Below are 20,451 nucleotides of genomic sequence, written 5' to 3'. Positions count from 1 at the left end.
TGTCAACTCCGTCGAGGGCATTCACAGCTCTGCAATTCTTTTTATACGAAACCCCCTCAACTCCCTCTCCTTCTCTGTTCGATGTTTTATGTCGCGTATTTGATGTAATCGAAATCCATCAACAGTATCCATCTTTTCAAATGCTTCATCGAACCCGGATATAAACCTATAGGGTATATTATACACATGCACAAAAGTTAAGCACCACCAACCATATTTGTGAGCTGTTACTTTTGGCACTTAATGATGACTATTATAACAAGATGTACGATCGTTATAAGCCGTATATGTAAACCTCATGTGATGCAAAAGTTGTCCCAAAGCAAGTTTATCTTGTGTTCCAAAAGAATGTGAGCAGAAAGGAATTTTACCAAAGACCAGAAATTGAAGGATTAGAAAACATTGAAAAACTTTTTATGTCATGTAACTGTCATGATATCAGCAGACCATATCAGGTGTCACATAGACACCCTAGGGTGTGCAGAGTCTATTGCAAGACAGAAACGTCAGTAACGTGTGTATGATCCATGGACAGTGACCACAGCTTCAACCCTACCCCTCATACTCATTACAAGTCGTTGAATGCTTCTCTGAGGCAAACAGATCCATTCTTCCTGAAGTGCGGCTTCAAGTCCAGCGAGATTTTGAACTGGGGGATCACGATGTCCGGTTTTCAGGCCAAGAATGTCCGAGAGATGCTCAGTCGGATTAAGATCCGGACTACAGACCGGCCAGGGAAGAGTGGCAATAGCTTCTTGACGCAAATAAGCCAAAACTGCCCGAGATCTATGTGGTCTAGCATTGTCGTCCATGTAAACAGGTCTTGTCTGAAGAGGATGGTTGTCAAAATGAGCGACTACCACTGGATGAAGAACGGCATCTTGGTATTGTTGTCCATTAACTTTTGTGCATGCGTATATTATATCATTTAATAGTCTTTAATTGGTCTTGCTTCAATGTTTTGAGTGAATACATCAACCTTATTAAATGTATATTATACGGCATAAATATCTGAGTAAGAGAAATGCTATCACCTTTAATAATTTGGACCCCCTCAAGGGTTGCAACAGGTGACACTCCCATATAAATAATACTGCAACGTCGACGCTCGTGTTTCTTAAGCCATTTAATTGATAGACCTGGTAATATTCTGATGTACTCCAAACAAGACTTCAATAATAATTGTAGAATGATCAGGTATAACATTCAAGTTATCTTTTATATCATTGAATTCAGTAACCAAATTTAAACTAACATTTTTTTATGCCGGACGAATCAATAACATATCACCTCGGTTTTCCGACAGGGAGACTAACACACTTTTTCGTTTTAATGGGATATAAGCCCCGAGTACGATCCCACTATTTATTATCTTATTTAAATAATGTGCCTTACCCATCATCACATATGGTGAGATAATGATGATATTCAATAGCCACTCGATTTTTTCTTCGACCATAGTCCATTTATTATCATGGTTGCGAGTAAGATTGTATGAAGTGTTTTTATTGAGTCTACTAACGTCGACATCGCTAAACATCCCCTAGATTACCTGTGAATGTAACTTCTTTCTGCCTGTTTACATTATCTTGTAAGTGTAAAGCATATAACTTGCCGGGTGTACCGGGTTTACTGAATCCTGTGTCTCTGAGATCGGAAATCTCAATTGTATTACATTGGCTAAGGTTATACGATCCAGGGCCTAATGAATCAACCATTATTTATAATACGGAGTGTTACACTTAAGTATCCTATATGTACAGGTTGATGTTTTAAATCTAATACAGAAATGTTGAGATCCTGTTTTAATTTTTTATATTGTAATGTTGAGAAAGATTCCGTTCTACCGCAATTATATTTTTCTTCCTTGACTGGAATAGCTCTCAGCAGAGTTAAAGGACTTTCGATTTGAATAGTATCCGTTGTACTGATCTGATCAAGATGGATGCACAACTCTTTATAGGGAACTAAATCTGGTAATTTAGCTCCCTGCTATGTTTCGTTGGGTTGTATTACCGTCGTTGAGCTTCCAAGTCCAAGTGTATCTGCTATCTTCGGGGCAGGAAATATTTGATTTCTCCAGTGTTTAATTTCAGCTTCCCATTCGACTCATTTTGTGTGAGACTAACTCCCAAAGGCTTAAAAAATTCACCATTGAGTGAGCATACGCTGTAATACCCATCAGATATAGAATAAATGTTATTGTCATCTAATATATTTAGTACTATCTGATTATTTCTTCTCCCAGCACCTATATTGATCCACCGCGGGTAATACGTTACATTGCAGATCGCGACTTCAAGTTGACCAGCCGAGTTATTGATAGTATGAAGCAGTTGAATAGACTGACCATTTGTTATTCCTGGGAGTGTAACATACATATTAAATATACAAAGATATTATATCATAACTTAAATATGAAATTGACTTACATTACGAATCAGTCGATTTTAGTAAGTGTCTCTGGTGCTAATGTTTGTGTTAAATTCCCTGATATCTTTGAATAATACAGGATCACGGCAACTAGTGATAAAATGGTGCATGATTGGTTCCACAATCTGATGCAATTTTGGCAGAACCAGTTAAACTTTGCCATATGGTGTTCCACAACAGAATGTGGTGTATCTCTTTATGCCCCAGGATTTGAACTAAATAAGTCTGTTTTATCATTTCACATATACTATCAGATTAGACGTATTCTTAAAGAAATTAGTGCCCCATTACCGCATGATCGAGCATGGAATTCCACAAATAATCCATACGATAAGAGGGCCTTCGAACGTATTTGTCAGAAATGCCATGTTTCTAGGAGTAAAGATTGGCGTATTAAAGGAATTAACCATGGTTTAGGCATTCCTTACATAGGGAAAATAACCATCAAAGAAGAAAGCGATGATTTATTTAAAGAAGTTAACAAAGGTCCGTTAAATGCTTTTAAGTTGTTGCATACGAGTAAACTTTACATAAGAATGTATCATTTTTTTCTAAAAACCCATCATTGGTATACAAACTGGGAACTTTCGAATAATGATTGGAGAGGACATATTATGAGATTTAAGAGTGGTTTAATTCATATCATTACAAAATTTGTACAACTGAACGATACCGCAAACGCTGGGAATATATTTCTTAATGATGAAACAGAAAATAAATTTACTAACCCAGGAGTTGTAAGAGTTAATGAATCAATAAGAACTTATGTATGGGCAATTCTTGGTGCACAATCGCAAACACGAACGGGAATAATTGGTTCTGGGACGGAGCTCGAAGCACAAAAACAGTTTGTCGCAAACGTAGATGATGCTATTAATTCACCAGTTGACATACCATCTTGTATAAAGCGTTATCAAGATGTATTACTGTGCGCTCAATCCAAAGTAGTCTACGTTTATGCGCTGGGACTATACATGTCTCCGAGTAATATGGAACTTAAGATCAGTCAAGTGATCGGTTATAATAATAAAATTATTATTGCTTCCGATCAACAAAAAAACAGGTATAAATTCAGATATTAATACCGAATTAATAACGCAAACAAACACAGGCATAACGGGAATAGTCAAGCCACAGTCATCCCAATAGCCATCTACTGACGCACAACCACAAGTGCCACCACATATTACAGATACAAATCAACAACATATCGATGAAAAACAGCGCTTATCGTAGGTGGAGTCGCGGCTGGTTTACTCGTGATTTGGATAAGTAGTTCTTAACAGATAAGTACAACAGCCCGGCAATTTTGACTAAGCCAAGTGGCGGTCTTAGCTTATAAATTCAATAGCCAGGAAACAATACTCCCTATTATACCTGGAAGTGCAGACGCAGCTTTCCAAGTGCTTCTCCTAATGCTTTTAAATGCTTTTTAATCCACTCTTTTACACCATTTTTATCACTAGGTGGTGTGGGTGGTCCGCTGCCACCGGTTAATGCGAGAGTCAAAGTCGATATAATAAATCCCAATGCGGTTAAAATACTTGCAATGGTTATCCCTTGTTCTCTGAACAATGTTTTAATTTTATAAGCCAGTGTAGTGTCATCGTTGAGGACTTGATCGATAGTTTCTCGAATTCGACTGATTTGTGAACGAAATGCCTTTCGAAGCCAGCTTCGAGCTTTCTTCCAAATCATCTTTATCTATGGCACTGAGTTCAGCACGCACTGTCTTAAGAACCTTAATAGTCTTCTTAGAAAGTTTTCTCGTGGGTAGTCTATAAAACCTAATTTACTAGCTATTGTAGACAAGGCTAGGGGCTTACGAGTACGAGAATTCATAAGATCAAAATCTGGAGAGCCACACAGTCGCAATATTCCTTTACTATCAATCGTAAACTTTGAATAGTGACGACTTATTGGACTTTCTTTTAAGGCATCGTAATAATCAGTAACGGCTGGTTTCAAAAGTCCATCGTTAAGATTCATAAAGCTGGTTTCATCGGTACCCTCTTCGATTGTACTCGGATTATAAAAGTTATCTAGATTAAAATCATCAATTTTTATCCCCCTGGCATATAATGCGGGGGGATATAGCGATCAGCCAGTCTGTCTGTCCGTCCGTCTGTCCGTCCGTAATCATTTCCTTTTCCGTGGGAGAATTCGAAAACCATTCAGTTTATTTGATCGAAACTTGGCAAATCTATCAGGCACATACTGAAGTGGTGCCTTTTGATATTTTGAGATTTTTCTGATTTTTATTTTTACAATTTTTATGGAATGAAGTTAGACATTGACTCAACTGGGGATGGGGTTCGTTTCCGGGGCAGACTTCGAAAACCATTCAGTGTATTTGATCGAAACTTGGCAAATCTATCAGGCACATACTGAAGTGGTGCCTTTTGATATTTTGAGATTTTTCTGATTTTTATTTTTACAATTTTTATGGAATGAAGTTGGACATAGACTCAATTGAGGATGGGGTTTGTTTCCAGGGCAGACTTCGAAAACCATTCAGTGTATTTGATCGAAACTTGGCAAATCTATCAGGCACATACTGAAGTGGTACCTTTTGATATTTTGGAATTTTTCTAATTTTTATTTTTTACAATTTTTATGGAAAGAAGTTTGGCCTAGACTCCATTGGGGAACGGGTTCGTTTCCGGGGCAGACTTTGAAAACCATTCAGTGTATTTGATCGAAACTTGGCAATTCTATCAGGCACATACTGAAGTGGTGCCTTTTGATATTTTGAGATTTTTCTAAAAAAAATTTTTTTTCAATTTTTATGGAATGAAGTTAGACATTGACTCAACTGGGGATGGGGTTCGTTTCCGGGGCAGACTTCGAAAACCATTCAGTGTATTTGATCGAAACTTGGCAAATCTATCAGGCACATACTGAAGTGGTGCCTTTTGATATTTTGAGATTTTTCTGATTTTTATTTTTACAATTTTTATGGAATGAAGTTGGACATAGACTCAATTGAGGATGGGGTTTGTTTCCAGGGCAGACTTCGAAAACCATTCAGTGTATTTGATCGAAACTTGGCAAATCTATCAGGCACATACTGAAGTGGTGCCTTTTCATATTTTGGGATTTTTCTAAAAAAAAAAAATTTTCAATTTTTATGGAATGAAGTTAGACATTGACTCAACTGGGGATGGGGTTCGTTTCCAGGGCAGACTTCGAAAACCATTCAGTTTATTTGATCGAAACTTGGCAAATCTATCAGGCACATACTGAAGTGGTGCCTTTTGATATTTTGAGATTTTTTTGATTTTTATTTTTACAATTTTTATGGAATGAAGTTGGACATAGACTCAATTGAGGATGGGGTTTGTTTCCAGGGCAGACTTCGAAAACCATTCAGTGTATTTGATCGAAACTTGGCAAATCTATCAGGCACATACTGAAGTGGTACCTTTTGATATTTTGGAATTTTTCTAATTTTTATTTTTTACAATTTTTATGGAAAGAAGTTGGACATAGACTCAATTGAGGATGGGGTTTGTTTCCAGGGCAGACTTCGAAAACCATTCAGTGTATTTGATCGAAACTTGGCAAATCTATCAGGCACATACTGAAGTGGTACCTTTTGATATTTTGGAATTTTTCTAATTTTTATTTTTTACAATTTTTATGGAAAGAAGTTTGGCCTAGACTCCATTGGGGAACGGGTTCGTTTCCGGGGCAGACTTCGAAAACCATTCAGTTTATTTGATCGAAACTTGGCAAATCTATCAGGCACATACTGAAGTGATGCCTTTTGATATTTATTTTTTTACGAATTTTTATTTTTTACAATTTTTATGGAAAGAAGTTTGGCCTAGACTCCATTGGGGAACAGGTTCGTTTCCGGGACAGAATTCGAAAACCATTCAGTTGGTAAACAATGTATGCTTCTAAAAGAATATTCAACTGTTGACTCATTACACACAGAATTGCACATTTACTAGTAGTTACTTTACTGACAGCTGCCGGTGGGATATGTCATCTTTCTGATGACTCTTGTTATATTAAACATACGGTTACATGATTTCAATATAACAATGTCTTCGAAATATGGACGCAAGTTAAACCCACAACGCAGACTTCGGGATCCGTTAGGGGTCAAAGCAATTCGTCAGTCTGTAACTATAACTAATAACCCGAGTACCATCGATCAGAATCAAACACTACTGGTTCGCTTTCTTAATCTCGGCGCACACGATGTGTTAGTTCCAGGAACCGCCCGACTATTATTTACAATTAGTTTGAATTCTACCGACGCTAGCAGAGAGCTTGTTCAGAACATAGTTCGTGCAATTGTTGAGAAAATCGTCATTAAAATTAGCGGTAATGAGATTTTGAGTATTGACGACAGCGATGTATATATCTGTTACATGGATCTCTGGAGAACGGCTAAGGAATGGGAAAACTTACAGTACCAAGGCATTTGTAATCAGAACACATTGAGACTGCGTGTGGGTGCTGATAGTGGTGATAATACCGTTGTAGGAGATAAGGCTGTTGCTGATGCATTAGGTAACCGATTCTATATTCCGCTAGACTGAATTACTAGATAGTCACATGCCCTTTTATCAAGCATCACTAGGCGATAGGTTAGAATACGAACTCACTTTTAATGACTACAGCAATGTAATCAAAGCTACTGAAGATCCTACTAGCTATTCTATTGGCAATATCTCACTGGAGTGTGATATGATAACAGATCCTGAATTAGCCAGACAAATTCGTAACCAATATACCGGAAGTTAAGCCATTTTGTACGATTGCGTGCTTCCGACACCGAAAGATCACAAGGAACAAAAGAGAATACGACGATGAATATCAATCTAAACGTCCCTGCTAGATCGTTGAAGGGAATTTCAATGTTGTCCGAGGACCCCTCTGAAGCATTTGCCAGAGATACCGAGAAGTTCTACAATCCCAAGATTACAAAAGTAGAATTGACTATCGTGGGTGTGCCTAATCAACTATATAGTGAAGGCATGCGAGCATATCAACAGTGGGATGAGATTAAAAAACTCCCTTCTATAAAACGAAGCCCAGAAGTAAACGCGGTCATGAAAGATCTGGGATGTATCGATGGCTGAATTCCTTACCACGAAGTATGCACTATGGTAGTAGGCGGAGAATAGAAAATGCCAGTGAGGGTGTTACTATACAGATAACGAAGCTCTTCTTAAACATATATTTGTACGTGATTATGGACGCGCAACTTAATTTACAGAATGGAAGATTTGTGCAAGCGATCTATTAATAAGCTTTTACCTAAAGAACCTCAATCAAGAAGAACTTATATATTCATTATGCCTCTTCAGTGCGCTTAACATATGATTAGTCATATTCACCAAACTAATTATCAAACACTTTGAGAATACGTTCATCGTCGCCCTCACCTGGTTCATTATTCTCTCCAAATTAGGCAATGATTGACATCATGTCGTACAGGGCGACGATTGGATTATTTTATGATAAATGTATGCCAACTTACCTCAGGCGTCACACTTTTACCAAAGAAGTATATATCCATTTCAAAATGCATTCCACGATGTACATACTGCACCTTTGTTATGTCATGACGTATGGCCTATGCGTAGATATGAAATTAATCTCCCTCCTTCTATTGTTCATTGCTGGTGATATTCATCCAAATCCCGGCCCAAAAGAATATAGCACAACCAATGATATAGGCATATGCCACTTGAATATTAGAAGTATCCGGCATAAATTGACTAAAATCTACGATGATATCTGCGATTTCGATGTGTTATGCTTCACTGAATCTCACCTGGACGCCAACATTCAGTCAGCCGACCTGCTCCTTGATCTCTTCCATGAACCTCACAGGAGGGACAGGGATTGTTTCGGAGGTGGTATAATTGTATATTTTTCTAATTCACTTAGTGTCAAGCATAGAACAGACTTGGAAGTAATTAATTCTGAATCTATGTGGTTTCAAGTTTATTCACCACAGCACAGTTTTCTGCTTTGTGTCACCTATCGCGCACCCAACACCCCTACCGCATATTGAGCACATGATAGAAACTGCACTTGATGTTTCCCGTGATATCGTCCTTGTTGGTGACCTAAATTAAGATCTTTTCAATACGAATATCCGCCATTTACGTGACATAATAACACGCAAGAACATACGCAGTATTATAAATGAAGCAACACGAATTACAACACATTCAGCTAAACTTATTGACCCTATTTTAGTAAGTAATGATTGTAATTGTTCCTTATCTGGTGTACTAGATTTTAGCTCCGATGTATCGGATCACAGGGGAGTTTTCGTGTCTATTAATGTATATCTTGATATAAAAAAGTCATATAGCAGAAACGTATTGCTCTACAAACAAGCTAACTTTGCAAAAATGAAAATACAAATTAAGAATAAAAATTGGAACGAGTTTTTTAAAGAATGTCTGGACGTTAATGAAAATGTGTGACAAATTCCACTCCCAACTAAAAAATTACATGCACGACTATATACCCTATAAGTGTGTAACTATTCGCCCAACGGACAAACCATGGTTCGATAATGACCTCAGAAGGGAACGTCGCTCCAGAGACCGCTATCGAAAAAAGGCATTACGAACTGGTAAACTAAGCGATCTTGTCAACTACAAAAAGCAAAGAAACAAATTTAATAATATGAAAAAGATAGCCAAAGAAAAATACTATAGCAACATTAACGGCTTGTTGGAAACACATCAGAAATCAAACAGTACCAACTACTGGAAATTATTGAGATTCATCATCAAAAATGCTAATTCACCAGCATGTATCCCCCGTCTGTGTACCGACCTTAATAAACCCACAACATTTACCGATGTCGAAAACGCTGATGTACTCAATAATTATTTTGTTTCTATTTGTGATGTTGATGACGGAAATCAACCGCTTCCGGATTTCAGTCAGCGTTGTGAAACCTCTCTCTCGGATATCACAGTTACTGAATTTGAAATAAGCGATCTCATAAAGTCACTACCATGCAATAAATCAAGCGGACCAGATAATATAAACCCTAGACTCTTAAAACCCTTGGCTGACAGTATTGCCATCCCACTATGTATAATTTTCAATCGATCTTTAAAAGAAGCAATCTTTCCAGAAAACTGGAAACTTGCTCACGTCATGCCATTATACAAGAAAGGTGACAAAGCATTACCTTCAAACTACAGACCAATTAGCTTATTATCTATTCTTGGAAAACTACAGGAGAGATACCCTATGCCCATCGTATTTACATGACATGTTACCACCCAAAGTTTCAACTTTTAGTAGATATGAGTTACGAAATCAGAATAATCTGAATTTGCCAGTTACATACCAACAATCATTTATACCTTCTTCAATCAAATTATGGAATGAGTTACCCCCTGAATACAGAAGTGCAACATCATTATTAAATTTTAAACATATGATTAAAACAACCATTACAGCTCCACCTCCATACTTCTCAATCGGCAACCGTAGAGCTAATATTTTACATACACGCCTAAGGCATTCTTGCAGTTCCCTTAATGCAGACCTCTTTAAAGTAAATGTATCTGATACTTTGTCCTTGTCTTGTGGAAACCCATGTGAAAACAACATACACTTTTTTCTTGAATGTCCCAATTACACTATTCCCAGAAATATCATGTTCGCTAACATTATAAAAGCTGGAACTACATGTACAATACAAAATATTCTCTACGGTGATGTATCCCAATCTGAAAGTCAAAATAACCTCATCTTCAACAGCGTTCAAAAGCATGTACTGTCGACTAATAGATTCGAGTAACCCTTTATCATCAATACAGAATATCGCTCTGCGACCATGTATTATTAATTACGCCACCAGTGAATAAACTGCATGCATGTATATGAATACATGTGTATCTCTACCTCCTTCTGTAAACATAATGTTTACAGGTATGTATATCCTGGTGTATGTGTGTAAATATGTGTATGTGTATGTATATATATGTATGCATGCGTATTCAAGGGTATATGTGTATGTATGTACATGTAGTGTGCGTATGTAAGTATATGTGTACATGTACATAAGTGTATGTATGATTGTGTAATTATATATGTAGTCTTGCATGTATGTTGGATTAATGTGTATATACAAGTAAACTGTGTCTATAGGCAATTCTTATGCATGTCTATGTTAATCTTGCAAACATTATGTTTATGTTCTTGTGTAAAAATATTTCTCTTTCTTACTATAAATGTAATATGTGCATGTGTATTTGAGTATGTGTATGTATGTATGAGTATGTATGATTGTGTGTATGCATGATTGTGTGTAAAATGTATGTATTTCTGTATACGTATGTTTATGTATGTGTGTATGTATATGTGTATATATATGTATAATCAATGTCTGTACATATAGAGTAGGGAAAGGGCCACCTAAGTTGGATAACTTTTGCCCAATCCCGTTGACCATATATGTCAATAAAATATGTTTAAAACAACCTCACTGCGCCATCATCTGCCGGCAAACGGGTTGTGGAAAAACAGATTTTATTCTAGATATTTTACAAAGTCATCATCGAGATGTTTTCGACCACATTATTATTCTGTGCCCGACTATAAACATTAATAAAACATACATATTGAGAGATTGGGTAATGAATGATCCCGGGGTGTACAAAGTTGATCCGGGCGATCGTTTACAAGACTGTTTATGAGTATGTCACGAAAAATACAAAGGAGAATCAACCCTTTTCAAAATAGATGACTGCAGTGCGAGTAAAGAACTTGCTAAAAAGAAAGATATGCTTATATATTCTCCGGGAGACAAACTCAGCATAGCATTTGGTACTTACTCAAAAATACAACTCTGTCCTGAAAGGTCTCAGAGAGCAGACCAAATGGGTAGCCCTGTTTCATTGCAAAGACCGAGATTCATTTGAGGAATGTCTACGCGAAAATGATGTTATTTATACCTAGCTCTAACAAGATAAGTCAGAAAACTGTTAGCAGAAATGAAGCATTGTAAACTCGTAGAAAAAAACAATCAACCAGCTGCTTATGCAATTGCTTAGCAAAAATATAGCAAATGTAATGTGGAATGTCTACGCGAAAATGATGTTATTTATACCTAGCTCGAACAAGATATGTCAGAAAACTGTTAGCAGAAATGAAGCATTGTAAACTCGTAGAAAAAAACAATCAACCAGCTGCTTATGCAATTGCTTAGCAAAAATATAGCAAATTTAGCAACTGCTGAGCAAAAATATAGCACATATAGCAACTGCTAAGCAAACATATAGCAACAATATATAAACAATATAGCAAAAATTATGATAAATTGAACATTAGCGGTTATTATGTATTGTAACATAAATGTAGGTATGTTCCCTGATCTGATTGGTTAAAAAGTGTTGTCGAATGAGCATAACATCGCTGAATTTTTGGGGTCTCATCACCGTGTATGTATACATTAATTAATGGAACTATTTTTGAAATCATCAACATGGAGGAACAGATGGAAATTTACCCTGACTTCCACATCGGAGATTTCGATGAAATATTGAGTGAATGGGGCGACGAGACATTTTCTGAGATAATACAAGAATTTGAAGGTAAATGAAATTTACCTTTTTCCATTAATTACAAAATCATAATCATAAATAATGTAATTTTCTTGGGCTTGGCCAAAGGAAAAAACAAAACAAAATCAATTTTTAACAGAGTAAAAAACATTTATTGCAACTCTATAATGACTTTCTTACATCCACCTAATTTTGTTCTTATTATAACCTACAAAAAGCTGTTGAAGCTGAAAACCGTTCTGAGATGGCCCCCGAACTAGGAAATACAGCCAGCGTTTCCGTAGAGCCCAAAGTTCAAGCGTCCAGTCACCGCTTCGCGTCCCTTGATACAAAAGCAGTACAGGACATCGTGTATAGGAACCTCTCCAAATCTACTGGGAGTTAAAATATTTCGACGTAAGCCATTGAAACATAAAAGAATACATAAACAAATAAAAAAAAATTCCTACGCAGATTCGATCAACATCAGCGAGAGTTACCTCCCTTACACCATTGCCATAATAGCAATGTAAAGCGTGACCAATGTGTCATCGCAAAAATTGGCAATAATATAACGAGATTGACCAAAATCTTAACATAAATTAAATATTTCGTTTTGTAAGATTTGAGATATGTTATACTAAATGGATATACGGAAATTTCATTTAAACACGACACCGTAATAATAACGAAATACTCCCACTTACCGTCACATTTGTACCCTGAACACGGCAATCTTTTCACTTCCAGAATGGCTTGGTTTCCGAGGTTTTGAACCCACGTTCGAAGAGCTTCCTGCTTTTCAACTGAATGAGCGACTGAGGTTCTTTTATGCCGAAGTCAGAAATGCTGAGGGAGAACTTTACTCAAAATCGAGTTTTGTTGGGTTGCGTGCTGCCATACACAGGCACATCAGGGGGCCGCCATTTGAGCGCAGCATAAACATTATCCAAGACCGGGAATTTCACACTGCAAACTGCCGTCACTTTACTGTCAAACGCAGGTATTGAATCGCGAGATTTGCAGAATTACCGGCCACAAATCCGATGAATCGTTGAAGTCGTATTCCATTGACTCGTGCTCGTCTCAAAAACGACATTATTCGAACATTTTTCAGAGACAGGAGCAGCTCGCTAACGAACGTAATTTGGTACCTGTCATAGATACAAATATCCTGCCACTGTCCACTGCTCCCGTGAGTAATTTCCAGGTTAATTCTTCTGCTAATTTCCACGGCCTCTCTCACATATGTTATTCCACTGTAACAGTAAACAACTTTTTCAATCCCAGCTAAGCTGCATGTCTGAAATTTCGCACGTTTGACGTCTCTTGTCACCACCTCAGTTTCAGGCGAGTTGACACTATCTTGTACAGGGGCCAAACAGTATGTACGTCTTTTCTAATTTTGATTATTTGTATTTCATAGTTACGCATAACTACAAATTACAAGTAAGATGAGGAACTGTGATAAAGAATTGAATTTGTGATATTTCCTGTTGTTTGTTTATTTTCTGAGAAATGAGCTTGAACATGTGACCACCCCTTTCGTAAAATGGACCCTCATTATTGGAGTACCTCGAAACCATTGATCGGTTTCGCGGCACCCCATATCATGCATCTTTTCGAAGGTGAGCACGAGGAGACGTATTACTAACGACAGTTTTGTTGTGTCATGCGCTCAGTAAATTAGTTCCTCCTAAATATCGATTTAATTAACGTTCATGTTACAATGTCGATAAATATTTCGTTTTGTAAGATTTGCGTGATGTTATGCTGAATGGATGTACGGAAATTTTTCATTTGAACACTCCGCCTTACGGCGTCGTGTTCAAATGAAATTTCCGTACATCCATTCAGCATAACATCACGCAAATCTTACAAAACGAAATATTTATCTCCTAAATAATGTGGCTTGAAATCCTCATTCTTTCGCAACAGTTTATTATTTCGGGCTGTATTGGATATGTCATTTTTTATTTTGTTAAACTTAAATATCTCCTTAGGTATTACATTATGGAATGCGACGAACTTACCAAACAAATGCTTAAAGAACCTGATCAACATGTAGATCAACATGTAGATCAACATGTAGAGTAACATGTAGATCAACATACATATAAACATAGAGAAAGACTCGCGGCTTTGGTAGCCGTTAGAAAATATTCCCAATATTTGGGGGAAAATGATACCACTGTAAAAATTGATAACATGACCGATGAAGAAATTACAAAACTGTATGTGCGTTACGAGTCTAGACTGGGAGCTACCATGACTAACACAATAGGTTCAGTTATGTTACAACTATACACAGTCGTAGCTAGTACGTTTCTTCCATCCCAGCAGAACATCGGCCGTATTTATGCGAATCTCTAGAGAACGACCCATTCATCGAACACGCTATAAGCGCAGTAAGCTGTGAGTTTTATCATAGATACGGGATGTAAATTCATACACATGGGCCAATCACAAAATTGTGGAAAAAGTTGTAATGCAGATTTATGTGGAATCCATGGTAGTCAATCTTGGCATGGCGTCGTAGTCTGTGGAGTCGAATAAAGCAAATGGGAATGTGAACGTTTTGAAAGCCTAAGTGTAGGCTGTATGCTATCATCTCATTCACAGACCTGCATGCATCGCACGTCTTCCAACGTCGAAACATGTCAATGGGCAAGGTCCTCCACTCACAAGTGTCTGGGTTTGAATCTCATGTTAATATGATTTATGATTTGTTAGTTGTATTCATATTTCCAATACACAGTTTCTCTTTTGGGATAGTACATAAGTCAATAATGTTCTAGAGCTGATCAGGTCATTGTTACTTCCATCAGCGAACGAGAAACATGTCTTTTGTTTTTGTACGAGTGATTAACCTTGTTCCAAACATGCTTTAGAATGTATTTACAGTTATAAATATTATAGTTATAAATTCAAAGTGTTTGTTGGGCCACCTATATTTAACATTTGGACATTTGACTTAAAAAGTTTAATTTGGCATTACTGTCTAATTGTTCAAAACACCAAGCGGGTTGCATAGCATTTTGCGGGTTCGATTCCTGACATGGGTACAAAGTGTGAAGCCCATTTCTGGTGTCCCCCTGAATATTGCTAAAAGCGGCGTAAAACCATACTCACTCACTCACTATTTCCAAAGTGACTGTGGTCTTGTTCCTCTTTTGTATTGGGGTGAATGTCTTCTTCATACCTTAGTCATCAATATTCCATATTCATCACTGCAGTCTGTACATAACCATGTTTTGACCAAATAAACCAGTGATTGATGTAATGAGCAACGCCCCACGCCACCGGGTACGATGCACTCAACCAAGTCACCTTAGCCTGACAAGCACATATAGGTTTCTGCTGACCAATTTTAGCCCTACAGGAGTAAATTCAGTCGGTTTGCTGTTCGAATTCAATGAACATAATAAGTCAATAATTGATGTAAACAAATACATGTGTAAGTTGATACTATTCTGTTTGAAATATCGAACAGTTAGCTGTTGTTCAATTTAAGGATAAAGCTCACCTGAAAAGCAAATGTATTTAAATTCATTACTGTAATATGAATTACATTTCAGGGCGCGGTGAGGTAAAACAACACAATGCACAAGAATGAATAGAGCGAATCATGGTAAGATTTTTTTAATAGACAAAATGGTTATTTGGTAGTAAAATTGACAAACAAAAGAACTCATATGTTTTTTTCAGTATTCATACTTGTAAATTTGTAACACGCATGAATCAACTAAAGGTTATTCTTTGCCATCAAACGGTTGCCAGCATGTGTCCATGTAGCCTTGTGGTGAGTCGATTACATCCAATTATCCATATGGCTTTACGGCAACACCTGTCGTGACTTGACTGCAACCTTTTATCCACATGGTCTTCCAGTAGCACCTGTCGTGAGATGACTGCAACATTTTGGTTGCGGTAGAACCTGTCGTTAGTTGACTGCTACATGTGTCCATATGGCCTACCGGTAGTACCTGTCGTGAGTTGACTGCCACCATGTGTCCATAAGGCCTTCCGGTAGTTACTTTCGTGAGGTGACTGCCACCGTGTGTCCATAAGGCCTTCCGGTAGTACCTGTCGTGATTTGACTGCCACCATGTGCCCATAAGGCCTTCCGGTAGCACCTGTCGTGAGGTGACTGCCACCGTGTGTCCATTAGGCCCTCCGGTAGTATCTGTCGTGAGTTGACTGCCACCATGTGTCCATATGGCCTTCCGGTAGCACCTGTCGTCAGTTGACTGCAACATTTTACCCATATGGCCTTGCTGTAGCACCTGTCGTTAGTTGACTGCTACCATGTGTCCATGTGGCCTTCCGGTAGCACCTGTCGTCAGTTGACTGCAACATTTTACCCATATGGCCTTGCGGTAGAACCTGTCGTTAGTTGACTGCTACATGTGTCCATATGGCCTACCGGTAGTACCTGTCGTGAGTTGACTGCCACCATGTGTCCATAAGGCCTTCCGGTAGTTCCTTTCGTGAGGTGACTGCCACCGTGTGTCCATAAGGCCTTCCGGTAGTACCTGTCGTGATTTGACTGCCACCATGTGCCCATAAGGCCTTCCGGTAGCACCTGTCGTGAGGTGACTGCCACCGTGTGTCCATTAGGCCCTCCGGTAGTATCTGTCGTGAGTTGACTGCCACCATGTGTCCATATGGCCTTCCGGTAGCACCTGTCGTCAGTTGACTGCAACATTTTACCCATATGGCCTTGCGGTAGCACCTGTCGTTAGTTGACTGCTACCATGTGTCCATATGGCCTTCCGGTAGCACCTGTCGTCAGTTGACTCCAACATTTTACCCATATGGCCTTGCTGTAGCACCTGTCGTTAGTTGACTGCTACAATGTGTCCATATGGCCTTCCGGTAGTACCTTTCGTGAGGTGACTGCCACCATGTGTCCATATGGCCTTCCGGTAGCACCTGTCGTCAGTTGACTGCAACATTTTACCCATATGGCCTTGCTGTAGCACCTGTCGTTAGTTGACTGCTACCATGTGTCCATATGGCCTTCCGGTAGTACCTGTCGCGAGTTGACTGACACCATGTGCCCATAAGGCCTTCCGGTAGTACCTTTCGTGAGGTGACTGCCACCATGTGTCCATATGGCCTTCCGGTAGCACCTGTCGTCAGTTGACTGCAACATTTTACCCATATGGCCTTGCTGTAGCACCTGTCGTTAGTTGACTGCTACCATGTGTCCATATGGCCTTCCGGTAGTACCTGTCGCGAGTTGACTGCCACCATGTGCCCATAAGGCCTTCCGGTAGTACCTTTCGTGAGGTGACTGCCACCATGTGTCCATATGGCCTTCCGGTAGCACCTGTCGTCAGTTGACTGCAACATTTTACCCATATGGCCTTGCTGTAGCACCTGTCGTTAGTTGACTGCTACCATGTGTCCATATGGCCTTCCGGTAGTACCTGTCGCGAGTTGACTGACACCATGTGCCCATAAGGCCTTCCGGTAGTACCTTTTGTGAGGTGACTGCCACCATGTGTCCACATGGCCTTCCGGTAGTACCTTTCGTGAGGTGACTGCAACCATGTGCCCATAAGGCCTTACGGTAGTACCTGTCGTGAGTTGACTGCCACCATGTATCCATAAGGGCCTCCGGTAGTATCTGTCGTCAGTTGACTGCAATATTTTACGCATATGGCCTTGCGGTAGCGCCTGCCGTTAGTTGACTGCTACCATGTGTCCATACGGCCTTCCGGTAGTACCTGTCGTGAGTTGACTACAACATTTTACCCATATGGCCTTGCGGTAGCACCTGTCGTTAGCTGACTGCCACCATGTGTCCATATGGCCTTTTGGTAGTACCTGTCGTCAGTTGACTGCCGCCATGTGTTCATATGTCTTTCCGGTAGCACTTATCGTGAGTTGACTGCCACCATGTGTCCATATGGCCTTTTGGTAGTACCTGTCGTCAGTTGACTGCCGCCATGTGTTCATATGTCTTTCCGGTAGCACTTATCGTGAGTTGACTGCCACCATGTGTCCATATGGCCTACCGGTAGTACCTGTCGTGAGTTGACTGCCACCATTTGTCCATATGTCTTTCCGGTAGCACTTGTGCGTTCCCTGCATCTGTTGGAAAACATAGTACATGGATGTTTCTATTTTCTACCCTTTGTCATAGCTACCAAATAAATATGTATTTTCGAGCTTGATGAATGCAAATGCATTGCCGCACATACCAGGCTTCTTCAGGTTAAACGTCCAAGAAAACAGGAACGTCACATTACCAATATGTGTGTTCTTGAGCTGGAAATGATTATGCACGGCTCCCTGGAAGTTTATTTGATCAAAGGATTATGATTGGCAACGTATTGACTTTGGTCATCTACTTATGAAATACAGCTAAACGGATTATTGTTCATGGCGATGTTTAAGTTGCACCTCTTGTTTGTTCACATATGGCACGTACAACGTTAAGAGTGAAACAGAAGAGTGGACAGGTATTAACCCTTACAATCTTGGTTGTAGATGATATGTATGAATTATGTTAAGGTATGAATATCCCAGGAGTTGGTTCTACAAAACTTTTATTGTTTTGTGAGACATATAGTCTGGTTATTGTATTAAAAAGTAAATATGATCAAATAAAATGTGAAGTGATTACCACAAATATAGTGGATGAGAAAAACCGTCAAGTCTGGATTAGACAAAAGCATGAGTATACAATTTACATATTCGCTGTTAGATGATATGCAATGTGGAAGTCCTTACCACCAGATCGAATGTATTCGCCCCTTACCGCAAGCACTTGGATCGGTTCTGACAACCTATACTTAATCTGGATCTACGTGTACATGTTTTTGTAATCACTAGTGTTCTATAATAATTTAATGTTTTAAACTGCTAATTAAATTTGCTATATGTTTCTGTCAGTTATATCATCTCCGTTTTATGATCCGGTTATGGGCTAACATATTCAGGACTTCCCTCCCCTACAGGCCGCCTTGGTGGACAATGAAGTCCAATGGTGACTTCTAATTACTGCCCTGTGTACATGGTCATTTTCACATCATTTTAATCCTGACAATATTATGTTGCAGTTGTATGCCAAGTCTGCGCGTCAATAGGACACAGGTACGTAGACGAACACAAGGCAGGTCGTCAGCACGCTAAGATACAACTACATGCAGAATACAAGATCATAAGGGGAAAGAAAAGCAAAGAAAAGTCATCAGTTCTGGGAAAAGTAGCAAAAGCAGTGTCAGCTTTACGTAACAGTGGCGGGGGAGTGTTGCTGGTACACTTGGAGGGGATATCATCAGAAGATAAGTGTCTCGAATACTTTGATGAATTTGTAGTCAATACATTCACAAACTTACTTGAAGGTGGTGAACTGTATACTGACTCATATGAACGTTATTTCCTCAGCGAGAAACCGAAATTCACAGACGCGCGTGACTTTCTTGTAGTTGACGTTAACAAAACAGCTGGAGTAGCAACAGTTGATTTCAACACTAAGGCAAACAATGATAATGAGAACCTGGTTATAACATCACTGAACCTTTTGGAAGTATTGAATAAAACAGAAACAAATACAAAGAACCAAGCTTCTCTTAGAAACCTGCCAGATAATGTGAAAACCTTTCATGAGAATCGACAAATACAGTTGAAAGCATTTAAAGACAACACTGGAGAGATTCAGCAGAAACAAGCTGATGTTGGAACACTGACTGATCATATCTGGCACATTCTTAAGCTGAAAGATCACATAACTTCTATGTCAAAGCTGGTTCAAGGCGGGTCATACTACTTGGGTGTTAACGAAAAGAAAGTTCTCACAGAGGGAGGTTATCAAACAAAGATTGCAGACATTGTTGGTTTCAAACTACACGTGAGTCAGGCATCCTTGACAGAGAGTATCTACAGGAAGGTTGAGACTGATCTGTCTATATTGACAAAGCAGGGCAAGTTTACAGAAGCTCCGAGAAACCTGATAAACATAGAATTCTACTCTATCCAACAATCTGAGCTATTTGTTATGGAAGTAGCTATTCGATATTGCGATGGCGTTGTGTTTTATGATAGAGATGGGCCGAGATCCTACATTCTTGATGAAAAACTCAACACGGTAAGACGAATGAACAATGTTGAATGGCTTGAGAAATTCCGTAGCACTCATACATTCTAACTTGAAAGGAGCATATAGTTAATAGTATATCATATTATGGAAAACATGCTGTTCAGTATTCATCAGCTGTAGTCAGGCAGCACCATCAGCTATAATCAAGTAGAACCACCAGCTGTACTCAAGTAGCACCATCAGCTGTACACAAGTAGCACCATCAGCTGTACACAAGTAGCACGACCATCAGCTGTACTCAAGTAGCACCATCAGCTGTACTCAAGTAGCACCATCAGCTGTACACAAGTAGCACCACCAGCTGTACTCAAGTAGCACCATCAGCTGTACACAAGTAGCACCATCAGCTGAACTCAAGTA

General features: G+C 39.0%; 1 protein-coding gene across 1 annotated transcript; it reads left to right on the top strand.

Annotated features, from left to right (window-relative positions):
• The first annotated feature begins 527 nt into the window (after positions 1–527).
• On the top strand, positions 528–20,397 carry LOC139473111 (uncharacterized). Its single transcript, XM_071255633.1, has 2 exons — positions 528–744; positions 19,052–20,397. The coding sequence occupies exons 1-2, from the start codon at positions 528–530 to the stop codon at positions 20,137–20,139; spliced, it is 1,305 nt and encodes a 434-aa protein (XP_071111734.1). The 3' UTR covers positions 20,140–20,397.
• Positions 20,398–20,451: the final 54 nt, after the last annotated feature.

The sequence above is a fragment of the Haliotis cracherodii genome, unplaced genomic scaffold (genome assembly GCF_022045235.1).
Source record: "Haliotis cracherodii isolate W230 unplaced genomic scaffold, xgHalCrac1.p SCAF_27, whole genome shotgun sequence".
In the NCBI taxonomy this organism is placed as follows: Eukaryota; Metazoa; Mollusca; class Gastropoda; order Lepetellida; family Haliotidae; genus Haliotis; species Haliotis cracherodii.
The sequence above is the reverse complement of the archived record's forward strand: the minus strand, read 5'-3'. Positions and strand labels throughout refer to the sequence as shown.

Bases quoted from the DNA above. Each gene is read 5' to 3' on its own strand.
- LOC139473111 (XM_071255633.1), top strand. From the start codon at position 528: ATGGACAGTGACCACAGCTTCAACCCTACCCCTCATACTCATTACAAG. The intron at 745-19,051 runs GCAATAGCTTCT...ATTATGTTGCAG, and splicing joins AGACCGGCCAGGGAAGAGTG to TTGTATGCCAAGTCTGCGCG.